Source organism: Perca fluviatilis, chromosome 1, assembly GCF_010015445.1.
Source record: "Perca fluviatilis chromosome 1, GENO_Pfluv_1.0, whole genome shotgun sequence".
In the NCBI taxonomy this organism is placed as follows: Eukaryota; Metazoa; Chordata; class Actinopteri; order Perciformes; family Percidae; genus Perca; species Perca fluviatilis.
The window spans coordinates 37173437-37197694 of NC_053112.1; the positions used below are offsets into that span (position 1 = coordinate 37173437).

Here is a 24258-nt window from a genome sequence, read left to right on the forward strand (position 1 = left end):
AAAATAACTTATTTCACCAGTAAATTGCTGTTGAACGACAAAAACAACCACCAGATGGGAAAACAGTATTTTACAATTACTGTGAATGCACCACGAGGCTACCTGTTTGAAGTGAACGCACCGTCTGTGTTGTTTTAATTCCGGCAGCTGCTGCGCTGCAGAGCAGACTGTTAAGTCCCGTTGTTGGAATCCTCTACAGTGAAATACAGTCACACTTTACACTATTTAACGTTAGCTGTCAGCATTTTAACCCTGTTTAATCCAGCTACTAGCTAAAGGTAGGCTAACGTTACCTGCTGTCAGGTGTAGTGTAAAGTCAGGCACCGAAATGAGGCACCGAAATTTTCGTTCTTATTTGGTCTCGTTACCACCGTTTAGGTCGGCACGTTTCGGTACCCAACCCTACTTACCAGAGTCAATATAGTGCGCAGTAACTTCTAAATAATTTTGATGACTCAGACGTCAGCGTTTGCCCTTTGGTTTCAACAACAAGTCGGCGAGTAGCACTCTCCAAAATATGCTTAGCTCGTAGCTGGTAGCTCAAGCTTGACGTGCTTCGGTGACATTTTAATTTGGCTTTACACAATGTGCGTATGGCTTTCGACTTGTCTACGAGCCGTCCGGGAGTTTTGGAAAATAAAAAGCTCCATTCAGACTTGTGTTGCTGCTGCATTTCTCCATCATGGCTGCAGCCTGCAGGAGGAGGATGTGTTAGGAAGTATGGCAGCTTGATGATAAGTAAAGGTGCTGCAAAGGGTCAAAATGGACCTTTTTCATAGCAGACATTTTGACTTGTCCTAGTAGGAAGAGCACAGCTGAAATTGATAACCTTAATGATGGCTCAATTCCATCAAGTGTCCCAGTAAGATATCTCAGTGAGTCAGCATGCACAATACCAGGGCCTCTCCTAAGTGGAATGCAGCCATCAGTAATGGTTTTGAATACACCTGTGCGTTTCCTACTATGACATGTCAACATGTCTGCCATGAAAAAGGTCTATAGTAGCCTGTTAGCCACGACGCGAAGCCGAGTGAAGTGAAAATATATTAATAAATGGCGGCATGCGATTAGAAAAAATGAACGCATTATGCTCGCCCCTTAATTGCAACGCGATTAACGCGTTAATGCTGACAGCCCTATTAATAACTAATTTGTCTTTGGCTGTAGATTATTGACTTCACACAGAGAATGAAAACACACTGACTCTTTTCAAGAAAATAGTAATATAAAATATAAAAGTCATTTCACACCCCAAAATACATATGACAATAATATGTTCTGGCCAGAAACTACATTTTAAGTTTTGCTGCAGCAATAGTCCCTTTAATTTAGTTATGCACAACCCAGTACCTGTTTGAGCTCAGTCAGAAAAGAAAAAAAAATGTATCCGACATGATCCTCCAAGTCCACAGGAGGGAAAGACCTTACTGGTGAGATAGTAGAAATGGAAATCCAAACTCAGGCGCAAGCCTAAAGTTCAGGGTCCAGCCCGCTGTCCACCACGCTCTCTCCTCCTACGGCTGGCAGAGTGGAAACTCACCGCTCCTCCGTCGAACCCGCGCTCTCGCTCTCGCTCTCGCTCTCGCTCTCGCTCTCGCAGACCGTCACACAGTCCTGCCGTACAGCTGTGTCAACAGATAAAGGTTTTCAGACACCACCATCAAAAGAAAGAAAGAAAGAAAGAAAGAAAGAAAGAAAGAAAATGAATCACTGTTTAGGATATTAATTCCTTTTCATGCAGAGATAAATGTTCGCTGTTTCTCCCTCTGCAGCCAGTTTAGAAAAGAACAACACCTAGTGGGTGCAACGCCCAGTAGGTCGCAGCTTTCTTCATTTAAAATTAAGTGGCATAACCTGAGCTATTTGTGTCTGATTAATAAGTGAAAATAGGAAACTCATACTTTGTGTTACATCTGAAGGAAGATTTTGGCTTCAGTTCAAATTAGCTTGGATGAATGTACAAAATGTCCTATCATGATGACCAATATTGATCTCACAATCACATCATCCCTGCTTAAAAGTTTTAAACACAACCATCAGATTTGGGGTGGGTTACAGGGTGCTGCTGTTGGCCTCACCATCATCAAGGAGCTTTTTGTCCTCTGAAGGTTGGTCAGATATGCAGTCAGTCTCTGATTCGCTGACGATCCCGTTGGTGGTGCCAGTGGTGGAATTAGCAGGGATGCCATCCTGAAGAGCAGTTTCTTCCTCCTGTTCTACGTTACGCGTTTTCCTCTTAAAACAGCCCAACTTATGAGAGAGACAAAAAAAATTTGACCAAACTACACAGAGACCTATTTTACAGCTGACAAGTTTTGAAGGAAAATTTGAATAAGAACTATCTTGCATATTTTTTCAGGTTCATACTTGTATTTTGCGTTCCTACTAGAACATGTTTACATGCTTTAATGTTTAAAAAGCATTATTTTTTTTATCATACTGCCTGTCTGAATATACCTGTATTAGTCTAACTAAAGTATATTTCCAGAATAAAGCCTGACATCCGGCGTTCACCTTCCGTTCTCTGTTTGTTGTCGTTCTCAAACTCCCTTCGCTACGGGAAACAATAGCAACCTTCGAGCTAGCAAGCTACACGCTGAACATGTCAATGTGGACGGTGCAACAAGGCAGGTCTGCTTGGTTCTTTTGGTGAATGATTGTAAAGATTTACAAAGAATATGTTTAGGGCATTTCCTCTCTAACTGGAACGTTTCGGGACAGATCGGCGGGGATTGCTGTATTGAGATACACTGGTAAGAGCAAATGACTTATAACCATGTATCAGCTCATTTAAATTGTTCACGTTACTGTATTGTGTCAATGGTTAACTTCATTTAATATTGTATGTGGTGTTTTCTTTTGCGGGGTGCAAATGCTCCACCGCAACAAGTTCCTTCCTGAGACTATTTAGCAGAGCCACCGTCGCTGCGTCCGCCCAAGACCATTGTGATTGGTTTGAAGGTCTAATATGTCATATATTTACTGTAATAAATCCAAAAATGACCCCAATGCGTCATCAGATATTAAGGAAACATGCTAAGTTGAAATACTATCTTTTCTGACAACAATGATAATGCCAGGATTTTCTCCTTTTGAAATTTCTGTTCCGTGACGTAATGTCTGTTTGTGTTTCGGCCTGTGTGTTGGTATCAACTGCCCAGTTTGACAGCCAGGCCGGGTTGCCAGATATACCTGGAAAAAGGTAAACCCAGCGCGCTACAGCTGTAACAGCCATGGAAGCAGCAAACAGGCACGGGCTTCTATGACTGTCAATATAGCCAGCATCTAACGTTAGCTAACGTTACTCCGCTGTGCTGCGAACTATACCTGTATTCTCCCTCTGTCTGAAACGCTCCGTTTTAGCGCCTGTCTCTTCAGTTACTAACATTCAAGCAACAACTCTTAACATTAAGATATAAGTTTGTCTTTAAAAATAAATAGTACTTTATTAATCCCTATAGACATGCATTCGTGGAGAGATGTCCCAGCAAGGGGGCTGGCACATAGTCGCCACTCAAAGCAGTGAGGGGTTTGGTACCTTGCTCAAGGGCACCTTGGCAGAACTGGCACCTCTCCAGCTACCCCATCTCTCCCCTGTTCGTTCATCCCATCCCCTTGTGTCCGCTGTGTTCATTTTCAACTGAACCAATTCAGAGCACATAACTACAGCCACAGTTGCTTTTCCAATTCGTCATCATGTACACTCATCATAACCCTCTTTTCTTCTGATGTACACTCATCATAACCCTCTTTTCTTCTGATGTACACTTATCATAACCCACACTCCGTACCATGGTCCGTACTAGTCTTTTCGACGACGTTTCATTTATGGGATTTAGTAGACCCCTGACTACATACATTATATTGTATAAAATAAACTGGGCCTGCAATAACATGTAGGGTGGCCTAAAGGCTTTCTACGTACATTGTTTGCATGGAATACTAAGCTATTAAAATAGCCTAATCATTGTAGGCATGATTTTATTATGTTATCATCTTTTATTGTTAAACATACAGTACATGTGGCACAGTGAATCCTGTATCTGTGGATGGCCTTAGTGACTACCTTTCCTATAGGCCAGTAAGCAGTGGGGATTTTTATTTGCTAATAATATGTTGGATTCATGTTAAGACTTTTTTTAATTTAGAAAAAAACTTGACTGACCTACTGCCACGCCCTAAACTTTTATTTTGTGTTAGAATTGTGGTTCGGAATGAACAACTTCAATTTGGAAAATCGACTCTCACCTTAAACATGATGACTGTGATTATGAGCAGAAGCAAGAGTCCCATTCCAGCTCCAGTTGCAATGATCAGCAGTTCATTCGGGAGGATTATGAACTCAACACGAACTTCAGTCTGTTGGCAGAGAAGGTTTTCAAAGTGGCTTATTTGAACGAGGATCTCAAATTAAAAGATCTTGTAGATAAAATAGTTTATGCTGTTCATGTGTAGGCTGATCGTACCATTGTCCCTGTTAGAATGTTGTCAGACCTCTCCTGTGTGAAACCATAATTATCTTGTGGTTAATAAACACGATAAATTAGGCATCCTAAAAAAATAAAAGCCATGTCTTTTGAAATGGCATTGGTGTGGTCAAACGTCAACATACCTCTTTGTAAGAATTCAGCATATATCGTTGCTTGTCATAGTTAACACGTATAAAGCTTTTAAATTTAACCTCTGCGCTGTCTCCAGTATATCGTTTAAGAAAGGCAATATTCTGCAAAGTAAAAGCATGTCATTAATGATATATTCCCCACTTTCAACATGATTTATGTGCTGTTCTTACATACCGCTGCATGCTGTTTTAGATCCTTAAAGTGTAAGTCTCCTGACAGTGTAATCTCAGTGGATGATTCTCTCTCCAGGATGAAACTGTCACACACTATGACTTTGCAATTTTTTTCTGGCGAGCAGTACTGTAAAACAACAACAGTTCATTTAATTAAGGGATCTGTAATTTCACAACATGTTCAGTTTGAATAATTTTGATACTAAAAAATTTTTACTTACCGGTACTTCAGAATTCGGTACCATGTCGGTAACACCTGTGCATTGACTTTTGTTCTTTAAAAAGAAAAGAGTAATTGGTAAGCATTAAGGCTTTGTAATTCAATACACAGCAGCAGTATTAATAAGTATGTGTAGTGTTCTGGCAGTTGCCAAGTTACCTGCTGGACATAGACTTGATAGTTCGTCATTTCAAAGTTATGTTCCAGTTTAGTTGGGAAGAACAGGGACACATCGACAGGAAAGGCCTTGAAACCAATATTATCTAGCTGCGAATATAGAGAGACAGTTGGTCTATTTTTAAAAGAATAGTTCAACATTTTGGGAAATACACATATTCACTTTTCTGCTGAGAGTTAGATGAGAAGATTAAAGGTCCCATGACATGGTGCTCTTTGGATGCTTTTATATAGACCTTAGTGTTCCCCTAATACTTTTTCAACCTTTTAACACCCCCCCCCCCCCTTTCTCTTTTTCTCCTTTTTTTTCCTTTTTTCCTTTCTTCTTTTTTTTCTTCTTTCTTTTTTTTTCTTTTTTTTTTTCCTTTTTTTTTTTTTTTCTCTTTTTTTTTTTTTCCTTCTTCCCCCCCTTTTTCTTTTTTTTTTTTTTTTTTTTTTGGTCCCCTAATACTGTATCTGAAGTCTCTTTTATATAGACCTTAGTGGTCCCCTAATACTGTATCTGAAGTCTCTTTTATATAGACCTTAGTGGTCCCCTAATACTGTATCTGAAGTCTCTTTTATATAGACCGTAGTGGTCCCCTAATACTGTATCTGAAGTCTCTTTTATATAGACCGTAGTGGTCCCCTAATACTGTATCTGAAGTCTCTTTCCTGAAATTCAGCCTTGGTGCAGAATTATAGCCACTAGAGCCAGTCCCACAATGAGCTTTCCTTAGTATGTGCCATTTCTGTGTCTGTAGCTATTGAGGAGGAGAGAGGGGGGGGGGGGCAAGGTGGAGGGTGGGGTTGTGGCCTTGACCAACTGCCACTTTGCTCATTTGAAAGCCATGATGTCTCTCTCTCATTGGTGGGCCAAATTCTCTGGGCGGGCAAAGCAGAGAAAGGGGAGGTAACCTTGCTCCTTATGACCTCATAAGGAGAAGATTCCAGATCGGCCCATCTGAACTTTCATTTTCTCAAAGGCAGAGCAGGATACCCAGGGCTCGGTTTACACCTATCACCATTTCTAGCCACCGGGGGACCATAGGCAGGCAGGGGGAACGCATATTAATGTTAAAAACGTGTCATTTTCATGCCATGGGACCTTTTAATACAACTCTGTAAGGTTAATACGAAGCCGGCAGCGGGTTAGCTTAGCTTTAGCATAAACACTAAACAGCTAGCCTGGCTCTGTAAGGTAGCACAATATGCCTACAAGCACTTTTACAGCTGAAGTAGAACGTTATGGCTCTTCTGCAGTGTGTACAAACCCACGTACTGTACACTACCTGCCCACCAGAGGTGTATAGTCCAGGTGCCAGAAAGTAGAAATCCTGTCCAGCAGCTGTCCCAACCATCACTAAACCACCTCCTCTACCAGGTAGATGAGCTCGTTAGTGAAAACACCTGTTCTAGATGTAGAGGCAGATCCAAAAACATGGCAGGATTTTTACTTTCTGGCACCTGGACTATACACCTCTTCTGCCCACCGACCAAACAGCAGAGAGCCAAGGTTAGCGAATAGTTGGTAAACATGGCAGAGCATTTAGAAACTAATTCATCCCAGAATTGGGGAAGACCAAAACCAAGCTAAAAGGAAAATGAATATTGGACTACAATTTGCAGGTGAACGGAAACACGATTCCAAATGAATCCTAAAGATGCTCTGTGTCTGCTGGATGTGTAAATGGGCAAATAGTCACTACGGTAACAAGTTCGCCATAACCTCTTTATAAGGGGGTAATGTATCAGTGTGGTGTTGGTGCTTGTTCAGCCAGTGGTCTAGTCTAACGTGATACGCAGGTATACGCCGTATACCCACTAAGAAAAGTCAAGGATTTCCGTATACCCACTTACAAAAGCGCGATGATACGTAACAACATCGCTGTGACAGAACGTTCTCACTTTCATTCATAAATTCACCCCGTCTATGTTGTGAAGCACTGACATTTGGATCTTTGGGCTTCCGTGGCCGTGCCCTGGATCTGACGCGACGTCACTTTTAAAGTTACTAAGCAACAACAAGTTGTTTGGTCATTCTTTGCGCGGTCTTTCCTTTCTCCATCAAAGTTTTAAAGTAACAAGATATGTAACGAAAAAGACCCAAATAACACTATTTGGATCTGCTACAGATCATGATGAACCGATGTTACCGTTACAGAAAACCAGCCCGAAAATGTTACCGCAGCGTTACGGTTACCTGGTAAGTGAGAGTAGCTTATATGAACTTTAGTACAGTGAACTCATTGTCATGTTCAAGAAACCAATTTGAAATGACTTGAGCTTCGTGACATGGTGCATTATCCTGCTGGAAGTAGCCATCAGAGGATGGGTACATGGTGGTCATAAAGGGATGGACATGGTCAGAAACAATGCTCAGGTAGGCTGTGGCATTTAAACAATGCCCAATTGGTACTAAGGGGCCTAAAGTGTGCCAAGAAAACATTCCCCACACCATTACATCACCACCACCAGCCTGCCCAGTGGTAACAAGGCATGATGGATCCATGTTCTCATTCTGTTTACGCCAAATTCTGACTCTACCATCTGAATGTCTCAACAGAAATCGAGACTCATCAGACCAGACAACATTTTTTACAATTTTAAAATTACAGTCAATTTTGGTGAGCTTGTGCAAATTGTAGTCCCTTTTTTCTATTTTTAGTGGCGATGAGTGTTACCCGGTGGGGTCTTCTGCTGGTGTAGCCCATCCGCATCAAGGCTGTGCGTGTTGTGGCTTCACAAATGCCTTGCTGTATACCTCGGTTGTAACGAGTGGTTATTTAAGTCAAAGTTGATTTTCTATCAGCTGGAATCACTCGGCCCATTCTCCTCTGACCTCTAGCATCAACAAGGCATTTTCGCCCAGAAGACTGCCGCATACTGGATGTTTTTTCTTTTTCAGACCATTCTTTGTAATCCCTAGAAATGGTTGTGCATGAAAATCCCAGTAACTGAGCAGATTGTGAAATACTCAGACCAGCCCGTCTGGCACCAACAACCATGCCACGCTCAAAGTTGCTTAGATCACCTTTCGTTCCCATTCTGACATTCAGTTTGGAGTTCAGGAGGTTTTCTAGACCCAGACGACACCCCTAAATGCATTGAAGCAGCTTCCGTGTGATTGGTTGATTAGATAATTGCATTAACGAGAAATCTTACAGGTGTTCCTAATAATCCTTTAGGTGAGTTTATATATATATATATATATATATATATATATATATATGAGTTTGTATATGGAAACATCACAGTGCTTAGCGTATGGAGTGTCGCTCTGAGACAGGCGAATATGAGGCTGGGAGGGGAAAATCACAGCATACTCACTACAAAAATATAGACTACACCACTGTGTTCAGCTTCCCCCCAGAAGCCAAATAATCAGGTAAATTAATGTATGTCTAAAATTGTTAACTTTTATAAAAAAAAAACATTTTGTCATATTTGCAGAAACTGTCACTATATCCTGACAGTACTTCATGAATCAGATAATATGTGAAACAATGCCAATCCTCTGCCTTCTCCTGGTGCAGCTAATAAGGAGGCATAAAGAAAACAACCAATCAGAGCCGAGGAGACTCTAACAGTATTATTAGGCTCGTTGGATATGAGCCAGGTCTGCGCAGAATCAATCACCGGCGATCGCCGCCCGTTGCATGCTGGTTAGATTTGTGTCTGACTTGATTCCGACTTGCTCTGACGTCATGCACACGTGGGCAACGAAGACCTCACGAGATCACGGCGGTTGCAGTCTTGAGAGGCAGGAAGTCAGAAGTCAGAGAGACTAAATCTGTTCAGATTACTGATCATCTACAGTCTGTTGTTTATTAAAATCAGCAACAGATTGCCTGCAGAGCATTTTGACAGCTACTCTGTCATAAAAACAGCTTGAGACTTTTAACAAGCTGATATATGGGTCTGACAACATTTGAATGAATAATACCTAACAGGATGTGAGTGTTTCTGTCACTTCCTGTTCAGCCTGAAGGCTGCTGGAAATGGCTGGAAACTGTCCGACTTGAGCGCGGCTCTTTGTAGTACCCCCGGCTGCTCTCGTCCACTCAACAGACGAGGCGCAGTTCATCTCCAACGAGCCTTTTGACTGCATACTGTATGAACTGAGACCAAAATGCATTGCCTATTGCTGTCAAATGTTTTCAGAAACATATTTTAGTCTACTGTTTAGCTGTAAAATCTGAAAGTTAGGTCAGAGCAATCGGCTGGTGGGTGGTGCTGCGTTTTGGCTGATTTCTCAATCATATTTAATCAGCCCTTCCTAGTCTTACACTTTGAGTCATTGACATTTCATTAGAGATTCCTCGGCTCTGACTGGTTGTTTTCCTTAGGGGGCTGTGGAAACTTACAAATGTCATTGGAGCACGAGGGGGAGGCAGTGGAACTTTTTTTTTTATTTTCACAAATTAGCTGTCTCATGTAGTAGTGACAGGATATAGGGACAGTTTCAGCAAATATGAAAAAAATCTACTTTTTAGGGGCCGTTCGGTATTTATGGAATGGACCACCAGAGGAAAACGGGAGGGTCATGTCTTTTTATTCTTTGTAGAGGGGAGGGTCACCCAACATTTTACAGTCAAGGGGGTCAGGCAACTTTTGTATTCATGAAACAGCAACTTTTCAAAATGGCTTGTTTGGTGCATATTTTTCCATGTAGCTCTTAGTCTCGGCCCCCGCTACCAGAGGGGTGTGACCCATGAGTTTGCTGGGGGGCAGAAAAACACAAAACAACTAAATGGTGGTAGGTAATACATCTGATTTCATATACTGCTTTATTATAAAAAAAATATTAGCCTACCTGGCTGACGATGGGAGCAGCAGGACGTAAAAAACGAAAATTACTTTTGCACTATGTCTGCAAATCTTGCCGTGCCAACGTTGCAATAAAAGTTTCCTAAATGCCATGCATATACATTTGATGTCAGCTTACTAATTGATTGCGGGTTTTGTGTAGATTTGGACTTTTATACGTTTATTCCACTTTGTTTAAACGGCGAAGTGGAGAGGCCTCGTTCACCTGTTTGGAGCTGGCTGGTGAATGTGACGCTCGTATAGGCCTTGCTGGATACACCGGGACTATTAGTGGATCTACTGATCGCTGTGGATTACTTTTTTTTCATGTCATTGGATTACGGCAAAATACGGATCTTTTTTCTTAACGTGTCTTAACGCTTTATGGTGTGACTGCGCTTGGTTTCTGCGTTTTGAGAGGCATCTCAACAGACTGGAGGTCCAACACTGAGTGTTCACTGTTACATTTGAGTTGAATTTAAGTGTCGGGTAATTCCGCCACCGTCTGTCTATTGTGTTCCAAGACAGCCGAGTGGATTTCATAAGGGAGAATTGTTAAATTGTTACAATGTAATTTAAAATCTGCTTTAAAAATAAACATATATGTTTTGGAATATAATGTTCAGCTTACCTATGTGTTAAAATATCGTAGACTGTTACAGTCTATGTAAAATATACAATGACTGAGGAAGCCTAGTGACGAGTCCATAGCAACCAGTTTGTGTGTTGAATTTGTTACCCAGAGTGCTTTGGTGAATGGTCTCAATGTTTTATGGTTTTATTTCATGTGAATACTAGTTTACTAGATGAGTTACTTAGTATTTGAAGTAATGCAGTAATGCAGGAAGTGTGCATTTAGTTTCCATGCTTATTGTGTTTCCACAACAACGTTAGTGAGTAAATCTACTGAAATGGCCCCCACACCACAACAGAGGAGTGGGATGTGTAAGATGAGAATGCGGAGGTTAAATCATGCATGTCATGGCTGTAAAAAATAAGTAGCATCTGCACATCTTTACCAAGTACTAACGAGTATGGAAGACCTCCATAAATTGATGGGGAGGGTCATGCCTCTTTTCGCAGTCATTTTGGAGGGTCATAGAAAGTTTTTACTTGTGAAGGGAGGGTCATGTCTATTTTTACTAAAGGTCCCAAAACTCCTCCGGTGGACCTTTTATATAAATAATGAACAGTCCCTTATAAAAGGTTACCTACCAAACCTTTATTGATAAGTTGAAATTTGCTTTTGGACTGGATGGTTGCTTGTTGTATAGTTATTACCGGCCTCACCTTATATATAGTAACCATTTTTTTCGGTCCAGTATCCTCTGTTGTGAAGTTCAGATAAGTGATAGGATCTTCTTTCCTGAAACCAATACAGGATGATCACAATATGTAGCGAGCTGTGGGATAATATAACTACTGACTGGATAAAAGAACTACAGTTTCAAAAATACTATTTGTGATAAGTGGCACTTACACAGTGACTGCCATTTTAATTTCAAATTTCACTGTGATGTTTTTGGTCTGGGAATTGGTCCTGCTGGAGTTTGTATTATCACTGAGGATGTAAAAAGCATAAATTGTGAATATTAAACATAAAATATGTAATGATAGTAAATTATATCTTGATAATATAGAGAACATGTTTGGCTTTGTTCTGTGTGTCAGATTGTATAACAAGGCCTCTACCTGTTTCCAGTAATGGTCATCAACAATGTGTCATTCCAATCACTGTCCTCCATGATGTGGAAAGAAGTTATAAATGTTGCCTTCATAGGGAGAAAAAAAAAGACAACGGCGTAAGATGTAAGTCAAAGAGGAAGAGGTAATATCTACATGAGAGGAGTTTCCAAGTTTCTAAATGTCAAAAGTTCAGGCAACTGGTCACAGTTCTTCATTTATGAAACTTCACTTCTGTCTGTTTTTTTGTGTCAGGGTGCAGAATGACTCACAGATGATTTGCTGCGAAACACAGGAGGGCTGACATTACACACAGTTTTTTTTGTGCCTTCTCCAGGTAGATCTTGACAGCTGTGGAGCGTTGATCTTGTCGACTGTTATAAGAAGAAGGAAAAATGGGAGAACTGAGACCCTCTAGAATGAAAGATTTTAGTTTGTATCAAATGCTCTGACATTTGTGTGAACCTGACTGAACTTTGATATACTGTTAATAAGTTAAAGTTTAAACCTTTCAGGCAAGTCTAGAGAGAGAGATTTCAAACAGCATTACTTCTCAAAGTAAGATGTGTGATTAGAAACACGACAACCTACACATCCTGCATGGGGCACAGAACGCGTGAAATAAAGCTTTGCAGTCGTTATGCACTTGACATCAGTGGAGGTTCATTTTATGAATGTTTTTTTTCTGACAGATTTTATTTGTGACATATATGAATAATCTCTTTATATGCAGCTTAAATAAAAGGGGTGCAGATATGTGATAGTGTGTTTTAGGAATTGCTGTCAGATTTGAGTAACTACAGTATGTAAATAAGTGATTTATTCTGAAAAGCAGTTCAACAAAGACTGAATGATTAGGCATTTTCTTCAACTATTCTCTGATGGAATGATTGGAAGGATAACTGGACAAATCACAGATAAGGTAATCATGTGTATCTTAAATTGAAGAAACTGGGGTTATGTTTGTCTTCTCTTCCAGTCACCATGCCATATTAGAGGCAAACCAAAAAACATCAGTGGCAAACCCAGATTTAATAAAATTAAGATGGGCGTTTTCATGCAACTGTCCTGTTTTGACAAAAAGGACCCCGGCCCAAAATAATGTCTGTTGGAGACTGTCCTCTCCCAAAAAACAATGTCACAAGTAATCCGTACATATTTACGTTTTATTGTAAGGCTGTTCCACCCTTTAGTGGCCATTGTCATTATGACAGGAGAAAAACAGGAAGTATAAGAGCGCTCCACTGATCAAAATGGACACAGCAGCACCAGAGATATTGTCCTTTTTATTTCACTCATTCTTTTACCTTGTTAAAACCTGGCGCCTACGGCACCCACAATGCAACTGCACTGCTGACAGTTAAATCGGCGATTCTGGTGTATTATGCTAGTTGCTCCTAAGTAGCCTTGAGTTGCTAGCCTAAAAGGGTAATTTTCTTCTTTTTTTCTTTTTTTTTTTTACCTGGACCCTATTTTCCTATGTATTTGTGTGTAAGTGAATGATAGGAACAACAATCTTTGAAATTGGTCCAGTATTGAGCGTGAACGCTGTAACCGGCAGCCACAGACCGGGCTGCAATGTAACCGTATGGGGCAAATGTTCATCGTCAGTTTGGTCCACTAAAAGGGCTTTATTTTGCCACTGAAATGCTCAGATTATTATTATTATAATACATTGTAGCTTGTTTGTTAGTGATCTTGCTTAATACTGGAACAATGTCAAAGATTGTTGTTCCCGTCAGTCACTTAGACACAGAAACATAGGAAAATAGGGTTGAAAAAAAAAGACAGTAGTTACCCTTTAAGCAGGGATAATGATGCCTGGTAAACTTTTAAACTTCCCCTTAAAAAAGCAGGTGTGCAGTGTAAAGTGGCCACTGAGTTGGACAGGATTTAGAAGTTAGACTTTTAAGTCACCTCTTTAAGAGTCATCCTGGAGAAGGAGAGGCCTTGAGGATAGTGCATTGTTAGGCTGGTGTAGTATGAGTCATCTCCATGATTGGACAGTTTTACAGAGACGCTGAAGTATGTATTTTCTGCCACCAATAATGTTTTGGTCCTAAGAGAAAGAGAGTACTTGTTACATTTGGTCATATAATGTTAATATTACAGTTGCTTTGCTTGTCATGTATACTTACTTGAAATTGAAATCCACCTCAAGTTCAGCAATACAGATGTCATTTTTTCTACAGTGCTTTTCAAAGGGAACCTGTTAATAAAAATACACTTTTGTTCATGTCACGCTTGGAAATCCAGAGCAGGCCAGAAGAAAATGGTGTTAACACAGGATTCCTTTGAAACACAATAAGCAAACATATAACCAATATAGGTTTTGTGACCTGTGGCCACCAGTGGTGAGTATTCCAATCCTTTACTTACTGTTAAGTAAAAGTACTAACAAACAATCCAATCAGTTCTGTCAATCAACTAAGTGTTTAATCGGCTAATTATTCAGGCCTATATATTGTTGGGTAGTTTAATTTATAATAAAACATTGTATTATATAAACTATGTGTGTTTTGAGTGCAAACTAAAGCTGTCATGTTGTGAAAATACAATATTTTTCTCTGAAATGCGGTGGAGTAGAAGTAGAAAGTAGACGTCCCTCAAATTTGTACTTAAGTACACTACTTGAGTAAATAGTCACTTGGTTACATTCCTCCACTGGTGACCACACAAATCATAGACTGTAAAAATAATGGACAAAGCTTTCAGGTCTGAAAAGTGAAGCCAATGTGGAAGCACCTTAAACCTGTATTCTATATAATTTCCAGCAGTGGGCGACTCCCGTAGTTGCAAAAAGCAGTCTGTTTCCATAGAAGTCTATGGGAAAATAGTCTTGCATTGCCAGACCTTCCTCCACAGCGCTGCGGAGGACGGTCTGGCTAGTCCACACAGCACTCTGGGATGGGAGAAAAACTTGCTATGGTTTATTTGCATTGCTTTTAACCAATCACAATCATCATGGGCGGTGCTAAGCGCCGCACGGAGCAGCTGCAAAATATTCCTGCTAGAGAAAAGTCAGATTGGACAGATAGTCTAGCTAGCTGTCTGGATTTTCCCTGCAGAGATCTGAGGAGCAGTTAACCATAGTCTTCATAAATCCACCAGAGTTTAAAATTCCAACAAAAAAGAAAGCGGAAGGAAACCTCCTGCAGCACCGGAGCAATCCCGGAAGTGGAACGTCAAGGATATAGACACAAATTTGTCCTCAAGACAGTCTTTGCTATCAAAGGTAAATCCCCACTTGGAAATGTGGGACACAAGACAAATTAACAAAAGGGAACATCACATATTTAAAACAGAAAACTATTTCACATCCTAGTGTATGTGCCATCTGTAGTAGTGTGTATCTTTTTCTTTATGTGTACACTGATGTCTTATACATTTAATTGGACACATGTAAACAGAAAAGCAGTGTGACTCATGTGACTGTCACTGTACATACCTGAACAACAGCCTGCATTTTGCTGTCCATGTTCAGGACAGCACCTGCGAGCTCACTGTCAACTTGAGAAAAGTTTAGATTGATGATGATGGGCAATAATGTGTCTCTCACACATTTCTGCAAGAAAAAAAGAAGAGTCATCTGCATGTTGTTGAAGCGAGGAATTTTGGTAATGAAGTTAAATAATGAGTCAGGATTAGTTTTACAAGATACATTTCTGATAATGTGACAGATAAAGGTGTTGCTACATGGGCAGGTGAAAGATTTAAGCATTTTTCTTTTTTATATTATAACAAGCATGTAAGTTTGAATGGAAATCATCAGAAAATGTTCTTGTCTTTGAAGACACAATTGAACACAGTTAGGAAGAATCTATAGCAGGGGTCTTCAACTTTTTTTACATTAAGAAAGAGAGACGGAGCAGGGACCCCCGACTACATATTGTATTAAATTGAGTTGAATATTAAACTGGGCCTACAATAACGTGTAGGGTTGCCTAAAGCCTTTGGACTTACCTTTTTTATGGTGCATTCAATACTAAGCTATTAAAATAATTATTATTGACATATATATATTTATACATCATGTTTTAATGTAAACAGACATGTAGCACAGTGAATCCTTAAAGCCTAACTGTATCTGTGGATTGCTAATAATATTTTGGACTCATGTTTGTATATTTCCATACATATTAACTTTTGAAACAAATAAAGATTAAGCAATGACTTGGGGCCCCCCTGCAGTAACTGAGGACCCCCTAAAGGTCCCGGACCCCCTGTTGAAGATCTCTGATCTATAACATACAGAATGCTTAGAACACATGCCACATTTTGGGTAATGGCCCATAACTGTTACATTATTTTAACCAACAAAAGTGAATCAATATACTTGGCATGCTGTGTAAAACTTTCTTGGATTTAAAGTGGGTTGTGTGCGATAATAGGGGTATAAAGACATGGATGATATTTATAGATGTAAAGATGGTACGATAGCCTCTCATAGTTAAAGAAGATGTGACAATTAATGAATGAATATCCATACTGGCATGTAGATGGAGAAGTTGAAGCAGGTTTCTGCATCCGTCAGCTCGTAGGTTGAGGTGATATTCCTTGCTTTCTTGTCGGTTTGACTGAAGAACCCTCGATACATTTGTCTCTTGGGATCCACATTGAGTGTGTACGAGATGTTCAGTCCTAGGTCCATTGCCGCTGCAAAGCCATACAGCAGGATTCAAATAACTCATTGATACGGTGTGTAGTATCCACAGCTGTTAATAATTCACATTGTTGGGCTAGGTCCGTACCTGCATTGCACTTTGTTGTTTCTACCATTTCAAAGCAGGCTTGTAAGGTAACCATTGGTAAATGTGCATCAGTGTTATCAAGGCAGTCAATTGATTCAGTGCTTAACTCCTTAGGTTGAAAAGAGAGACGTGACGTGACATTAAAAACGGGCCTGGACCTGAAAGACATTCATCAAAATGGAAAAAAAATAATTGATGATTAGACTTTGCACAGAACCTTTCTATAGGACGATTGTATACTAATGCATGAACCCCAGTCTGAGATTTTTTATTTTAGTAGCTTATACAGGAGATGATTGACATTCACTCGGACAATAATAACAGTCCTTACACCTGATTGGTTGAAAACACTGCTTAATGGGCTGTTACTGGTCCTTTTGAATGGCAGCTATTCAGGAAACATTACATTTCACCCCAACCTTTATTATGGAATCAGTTTGTGAAACATTTGAGACAAAAATGTGTTATGACTTTGTTTATTATCACATTTGTGTTCTAGTTTCTGTAACATCTAGTTTATGTTCATGAAGTTCTCGAGTGTCAGAAGTCGGTGAGTAGACACTTATCATCAGTGTTGGGAAAAGTTCACTTTCTACATGAACTAGTTCAAAGTTCAGTTCACAAATTTAAAAATGAACTAGTTCAGTTCATAGTTCATACTTAAACATTTTGAACTAAGTTCACAGTTCCCAAAATGAACTACTTCATGGTTATTTTTTTCCATATGTTGCCGCGAGCTATTATTTTTCAAAATGATTGCCACAGCCCATATAGAACCACAGACAGCAATTATTTTATCAGTTTTAACACTGAAACTATGCGTCGGATTTCATCTTAATATCCAATCAGTTCAATGTGCCGTTTCAGGTTTGCTGTGGATGGGACTGAAGTGCGGATTTTCTTTTTCAAAGCCTGCGGGCAAACTTTACACAGAAATGTCAGATTTTTCCATCCTCACCGACCTCATCATAAAACTTGTTTAAATGATCATACGTCGCCTCCATGCTGCTTTTTGTTTTGATGATGCATGCGGCGGAGCGACACTGGTGGCTGGTGTTGCCAGATTGGGTGTTTTTTCCGCTACATACAGGCCTGTTTACAGTGTATTTAGCCGGGTCTTCTCCTAGAATGCTCTATAGAAATCTGGCACCCTATTGGACGAAGTTAAACTGAGAGAGCGTGCCGTTCACAGACACCAGAATGAACGAGTTCACAGTAACGTTTATCAGGCAGTAATACAGTACGTTCAGTTCACGTTCACCCAAAATATGAACGAGTTCATGAACTATCGTTCAATGAACGCGTTCAGGCACAACACTGCTTATCATGTGTGCCATAAACAGTACATGATGATAGGTCTGGTTTGTACATTGTCTCATAGAATTTTTGTAGATTCTCAGGCAATGTGTTCCACTCTTTTGTTGTGAAGACTGAGTATTGAGATGTAATCTGGCTTTTAGAGGCGAGTAGTTAGCACTTAACATACATACTTAACAACATACATAACATACACAGTATCCATACCTTAAGACAACAGCAGTGCCCTGTGAGCCAACCACAATATCTGGGAGTCCGTCCTGCCCAAGATCAATGTCCCCAGCAATGGCCTGTCCAAAGAATCTCAGCCCAGGCTTTATTTTCTGTCCCATGATTCTCTGGAATAACAGAGATTGCACATTTGAAACCGTGTATGATTTGCACACATATTTGAATATGCTCATTAGAGAGGAAGTGTTGTCAAATGCAGTGTGTTTAGTTATTTTGGTAGATTTCCAGGTTAAACTAAACATCAAAATCATTGAAAAATACCCTGATGGTAATATTATCCTCTACGAAATAACGATAAAAAGCCATGATTGAAAGCCAGTTTAAGTCTGATCTATTGGCAAACAAACACATTTGTCGAACCCTCATGATATTGATGAACTATTCATTTTTTTTAAATGTATTTCACGTCACATTTTACATCCATGGACAGACAGTAGAGACGAAACGCCTGCTCCCAGCATAGTGACCACTCACCCAATCTGTGTCTGTTTTCTTCATGGGCCAACTTTCTCTCATTCCCCCAAAATACAACAAAACTAGAACAAGATATGTGTCAGGTTTTCTCTGTCTTACCTGGCTGAAAGTGCTGCGTATCCCTCTGTGTCCGTCACCAAGGTAGATGTAGACCGCCCCCCTGTTATCATCCTGAAGGGGGGCTCCAACAGCAACGTCTCGGAGTCCATCCCCATTCAGATCTGCAAGACTTGATATGGTGGTGCCAAATCTCCCCATGGATGGTGCAGTCACAGTCAGTTCACTGTCCAGTTTCAACTGCGGGAAAGAAGAACATACGTTCATAGAGTAAGAAAATGAATTAATTAATTAGCTCCCAGTAACCTCACTTAAACTCAAACACTGTTTCTGAGTCTTTATCTAAGCCCACCTCATCAGTCAGTGTGTAGATGTAGATCTGGCCTTCTTTCTTCTCCTGAGGCTGGTAAAACAGTGGAGCTCCTACCAGCAGGAAATCAGTGTCACCGTCTGAGTTGACATCTACTGAGCACAACTCTGCACCAAAGTACGAACCGATCTGAAAAGCAAAGTTTATATCATTTAACCCTCCTGTTTTCCTCGAGTCAAATTTGACCCATTTTCAAAAAGTTTCTATATAAAAATAAATTGAGTTTTCTTTCAACCAAATTGTCAAAAAAAAAATATCGTGTAAGGTTCCATAAAACCATTACTCTTCACAGGTAGAATAAATGATCAGTTCACTACTCTCAATGGATTTGGGTGTGTTATTCAATTTTATAGCATTTGAAAAATTTTGATAAAAAAACGTTGAAAAAAGTGACAAAAATGTCAGAAAACGCTTCCAAAACGTGGGGAAAACAACCGAAAAACGTCAAAAACGCAGAAGAAATCGACAAAAACATTGGAAAAGTGTCAAAGAAAGACAACCAAAACGTTGGAAAAAAAAAAAGTTTTCATTTAAAATTTTGACCTAGAAAAACAAAAAGTTGCATGGTGGACGGGAAGACATCACAAGGGTTAAGTTAAAAAGTGACAAACATTTTTGAAAAGCCTACATGTATACATGTAAGTGAGGGTAAATGTGTATTGTGCTTCGAACAACTTGTTTCATTTACTCATTTTCTCACAGTTTTTCTAAAAGCAAAACTAGGAGCCAGTGCAAGGAAGTGCTCTGGTTTCCTCTCTGTACCCGCAGAAATACTGTGCCTTCGCACATAAAGGTGACAACAAGGAACTATGGGCGGAAAACAGCAGTTGTGCTACAAGCTGGTGCAATGCATCTCTCCTTGTTCTTATACAAGGTTAATGTTTAATTGTGCATTGTACTTGTTTAAATAAAATTACATAACATTACATTACATTACATACAGCATTTGACATCTGTAAATGCATTTTATCAAATAAATCTGCATGGTTTCTTTGAGGTAAAACTACAGTCATGGCCAAGGAGCCTCTTCCAAGAAGCATGTTAATTTAGTTTTCTGAGTCACTTTGCAACGTCACAACTCAAGTATTTTTACAGGACATGTTAATATTAGGGGTTCCTGGGTTTTACTGAGCAACGTTATCTCAAAGGTTAAAAACAAACCTGTCCCTTGGATTTAAATTCATGAGAAATGACCTAAAAAGGATAGAATATTGGTGGTATAAAAAAAAGGCAATGGCAGATTGAAGTTTAAACATGCTAAATACAGCACCAATAAAGCAAAAAAAGAAATAAAATATTCTTGTTTTGGAATATGTATGATAAATTAGATTACCTTACCCTGTTGTCCTCAGGTCATATTTCACCCGTTTTCAAAATAGTTTTTATTTCAGAAATATCGGTTTCTTTCAACCAAGTTGCCCACAAATAACATGGATGGTTCCATACAGCGTTTGTAGCAAGTACAATGAAGGATCAGATCATTTTAATAATTTTTGGGGTGTTTTATTCAATTTTATATCTTTTGAAAACATTTTTTAATGGTTTCAAAACAGTATCCTGACTAAACTTTGACATATACCAGTCTGTGATCCACTCAACATCCTCTTAACTATTAGTCACAATTCATTCATTCATCAATTTTTTTTTAAAAACTAAATGAGGTAGAATTCGATACAAATGAGGTTTGTTGACCAAGAATTGCAAAAAGAAGTGTAAAACTAAACAAGTTGGTGTTAGTGGTGTATATAGCCTACTGGTGGTACTAAAGAAAAAGCGTTGGAAAAAAAGTCACAAAAACAGTTTTTAAAAAGCAACAAATAAAGTGTTAATTTTCACTAATTTCATTAAAAAAAACTTTCTCAAGACAGTAACCAACCTGTTTCCCATTTATTCTTTGGGTTGTGGTCCAGTTTGTGCCATCATGTGTGAAAAGTACGACCTGTCCTTTGTGCTCAAATCTCGGTGCACCCGTGAAATATAAAGGAGCATTATTCTTCTCTCCAACAGCAATCGAATACCCTGCAACAGTGTCAGGCACATAGGATATAATATGTTACAAGTTCACTTGCGTCAAAGAGGTTACAATAGTATAGGAGTTAAAATGCGGTGAAACATGATTTCAGTTTCTAAAATGATTTTCTTTTTTAAGAAACCTAATGCTTTTGTGTCTTAGTAAAAAGGGTTGCAGATATACATTCACTCAGTTTATGATCCCATCTTATCTATTTGCTACATTTAAAATACAAAGCCATGTAATGGGTTCTCTTTCTTCTGTGAGTGTGAGGGAAGGTCTTGTGTGAGGTTTATCGAATGATTATTGAACGTATTCGGATGAGATAATGTATGCTTATGTTTAATGTATGTTTACTGTATGTTCATTGTGTGTTTATGTGCGATGCGTCGCTATTTTTGTTCTCTCGACTGCCCAAGACGAATTTCTCCTATAGGAGACAATAAGGCGTATCTCATCTTATCTTTATACATATTTGAGATTGGAAACTGATAGAGGTAATTTATTGAGGCATATTTTTTTTTGCCAAGCATCACCTAAAATAAAAATAAAAACATCTCAAGCCAAAAAACATTATTTTTTAATAAAAAAGCAGATCATCTGAAAAAAAAAAAGATATAGCTTTTTTTCATTACCCATGTAGGAGTCCATTGGCATGTCAGGATCTTCAATTTGTGTTTCTTTTTGTTCATGACGTTCTTGGAGAGAACCACGCCAGCTGTTTGATCCCACTGAACCCAGAATCAAGGTATCCTGTGGACAGAAATGTTCAGGTCTAGTCAGTAGTAGCAGTAGTTATGTTGGAAGCAGACAGATCAACTGCAAAAGACAAAATCTTTGAACAGACATCTAAAAATCAAGATCAGAAACAGAGATCAAATAAGCAGAAACCATTTTGTCGCCATTGTAAAATAAAATGTAAATATTAAATGCATTAGTCTGTTGACATCCAATTGTAAACCCTTTAATGGCCCCACCCAGAAAAAAACAGGCTTGCAAGCATTTTGTCAATTAAAGTAAAAAATGTTTAGTTACACACACTATTTATGGATAGTATCATTGTTTAATTGCCTGCTTCAAAAGTAAAACATTTCACAGCAAACATTTTTATTTCAAGACAAATAAATGGGAATATTATAACATAAAATTTGAACATTCATGTGCAAGCACAACCATTGCATGGTTAAGAGCTATGCAATGTATTCACACACTCACACTCAATCTCTAGTAGTAGTTTTTATTGCTACCTTTTCCCCATAAATAAGTTCTACTGTTGCATTTCGGACAGAGTAGCTGCTCAAGGTTTGTTGCCAATACATGTGTGATTTCATATGAAAAATCTGGGACCTGTATTATCAGAACTCACTTGTGTTACTATGAGTATTTTTTGTTTAGTTTTCTATTTATTTTTTATTTGTATTATTTATTTTTATTTTTTGTTTTTTGTTTTTGATATGTATAAGGGGCCATCTGGGACATTATTCACTATTAGCATTTCAGTTATGTGTGTGTGAGGTTTAAGTATAGTATGTGAGAATATACCTTTTCACCAGTGTGTATTAAAGCATCTAGTAGAGTGTGTGAGAGCATTTCACATGTATGTGTGTGAGGTAATTGTGAATAATGTTCCAGATGGCCACTCATACTGGGCTTTCTGAAGGTGGGGGTTGTATTTGTTTGGCAGTTGAGTTCAAATATTAACAATATTTGCCCAGCATCGCTTACTGCACCTTTAAAATGACTTAATTCATATTTTATGAAACTGTTGTTACACATATTTCTGTCTAGAGATACTGTTTACCTGTACCTGTATGTATGAATGTTAGCAAGCACTGTGATGGTTGAATAGTTGAACAGATTTTGAATGTGTCCAGATTTTGTCTTTTTGACTGTACTCACTTTGTAGAAGACAGCACTGAATCCACTCTGAGACATTTCATTAGTCATTTCTCCTGCCCGAGCCACTTTGGAGCCTTAAATATAAAGACATTAGCAGTTAATGTTGCTATGGCAGATGTACAGCAAGAAGATAACATTGCTTTTTGTAACATTATCGTGCAAAGAAGTGAAAAACCATTTCAACATCACCTTCCATTGTAAAGATCTTTTTTTGAAAGTTTTCCAGTATTCCTGTGAGTCCGTCATAGTTGTAAATTTTGAAGGCATATTTTGCTGTCGGTTCTGAAGCAATGCCCCTAAATTTATCCAGGTTTGCCAGTCTCCCTACCTGAAACCAGAATGTTGCTTGAAATTATATTCCTTGGTACAGTACCTCAGAATCCGATGTCAGCAAGATAAAGATTACAGTTTGTATAATCTTTGACTCAAAACTGAAATCAGTTCCTGTTCATTCTTCCCAGGGTGGTAAAAATACATAAACTATTGTTTATGTATGAGTGTGTATCATATGCATAGCAATGAACAAAACAATTGGTTCCTGAGGCATACAACATGTTACTATTTTAGCTAAATAAAAATATTTATCAGGGAGAAAGAATAATGAAACATGGTATATCACAACACAGCTTACCCCAATGACAAAGCGAATAATGTTGTTGTCGTCATATCTTTTGATAGTCTTAAAATAGTCTGAATCACTGGGATCTCCATCTGTGATTAGTACCAGAACTTTAGTTGCATCAGCAGAGGCACCTGCTTTTTGGTTCTCAAAGATTTCTTCACTGAGAAAAAATGTTTAAAAAAAGTATTAAAAAAAGGCTTAATCTATAACTGAACATGTAGGCCTATTACTTAAACAAATAAGATACACATTATCTTTTAGTTGTACTACTACTACTATACTATAGTAAGTTCTTGCATGTTTTTCCCCTGCTGTAATTCTAACATCATTCAATTGTTAGAGTTTGAGAACTGTTTGTGTAATGTAACTGAACTTACAACACAAATTTGAGGGCTCTGTGTGTGTTGGTGAGACTCCTCATATGGAGTTCGTTCCTAAGTTTTTCGAGATAGCTCCCCTTTTGATATTCATTGAAGTCAAAAACTTTGTTGTACTCTGTGGAGAACTGAACTGCTGCAAACTGAAAAACACAGACAATTCAAATCAGTATTTCACATTATGGGTATATAATTTAACAAAAAAAATGTTACCAACACTTGTGTTGCAGTAGCACAGTGACCTTGATTGATGAGTTCTTAAGGCTGTTGATAATATCCACTATGAAATCTTTGTTTTTGTTGAACTCTGCTTCGGTCATACTCCCTGATCCATCAAATAGAAAGACAAGGTCCACTGTCTTTTTTTCACATTCTGAAGGAAATCACAGATTTAAACTTTGTAAAGAATGTTTAGTCAGGACTAAAACTTTGAGAATAATATTTTACCTCAGAAAGGACAATATGGTATAATCACAAAGTGGGAAA

At 38.8% G+C, this 24258-nt stretch overlaps 1 protein-coding gene across 2 annotated transcripts in view; it reads right to left on the reverse strand.

Moving 5' to 3' along the window:
• Nucleotides 1-1301: 1301 nt before the first annotated feature.
• The window catches only part of zmp:0000001082 (integrin alpha-D), a 32548-nt gene continuing 9591 nt past the window's right edge, over nucleotides 1302-24258 (reverse strand). For both annotated transcript variants that reach the window (XM_039794694.1, XM_039794685.1), the window contains 27 exons: nucleotides 24015-24145; nucleotides 23773-23915; nucleotides 23405-23555; nucleotides 22963-23101; nucleotides 22774-22847; nucleotides 21510-21627; nucleotides 20740-20882; nucleotides 18846-18992; nucleotides 18536-18733; nucleotides 17939-18069; nucleotides 16415-16572; nucleotides 16153-16319; nucleotides 15112-15228; nucleotides 13802-13872; nucleotides 13581-13722; nucleotides 11936-12037; nucleotides 11673-11752; nucleotides 11461-11541; nucleotides 11271-11346; nucleotides 5175-5282; nucleotides 5017-5070; nucleotides 4797-4922; nucleotides 4613-4723; nucleotides 4467-4499; nucleotides 4249-4359; nucleotides 2079-2250; nucleotides 1302-1625 (listed from right to left, as the gene is read on the reverse strand). In XM_039794694.1, coding sequence (XP_039650628.1) covers nucleotides 1537-1625; nucleotides 2079-2250; nucleotides 4249-4359; nucleotides 4467-4499; nucleotides 4613-4723; nucleotides 4797-4922; nucleotides 5017-5070; nucleotides 5175-5282; nucleotides 11271-11346; nucleotides 11461-11541; nucleotides 11673-11752; nucleotides 11936-12037; nucleotides 13581-13722; nucleotides 13802-13872; nucleotides 15112-15228; nucleotides 16153-16319; nucleotides 16415-16572; nucleotides 17939-18069; nucleotides 18536-18733; nucleotides 18846-18992; nucleotides 20740-20882; nucleotides 21510-21627; nucleotides 22774-22847; nucleotides 22963-23101; nucleotides 23405-23555; nucleotides 23773-23915; nucleotides 24015-24145 — 3173 coding nt within the window. In that variant the 3' untranslated portion in view covers nucleotides 1302-1536. The remainder of the gene's footprint in view (nucleotides 1626-2078; nucleotides 2251-4248; nucleotides 4360-4466; nucleotides 4500-4612; nucleotides 4724-4796; nucleotides 4923-5016; nucleotides 5071-5174; nucleotides 5283-11270; nucleotides 11347-11460; nucleotides 11542-11672; nucleotides 11753-11935; nucleotides 12038-13580; nucleotides 13723-13801; nucleotides 13873-15111; nucleotides 15229-16152; nucleotides 16320-16414; nucleotides 16573-17938; nucleotides 18070-18535; nucleotides 18734-18845; nucleotides 18993-20739; nucleotides 20883-21509; nucleotides 21628-22773; nucleotides 22848-22962; nucleotides 23102-23404; nucleotides 23556-23772; nucleotides 23916-24014; nucleotides 24146-24258) is intronic.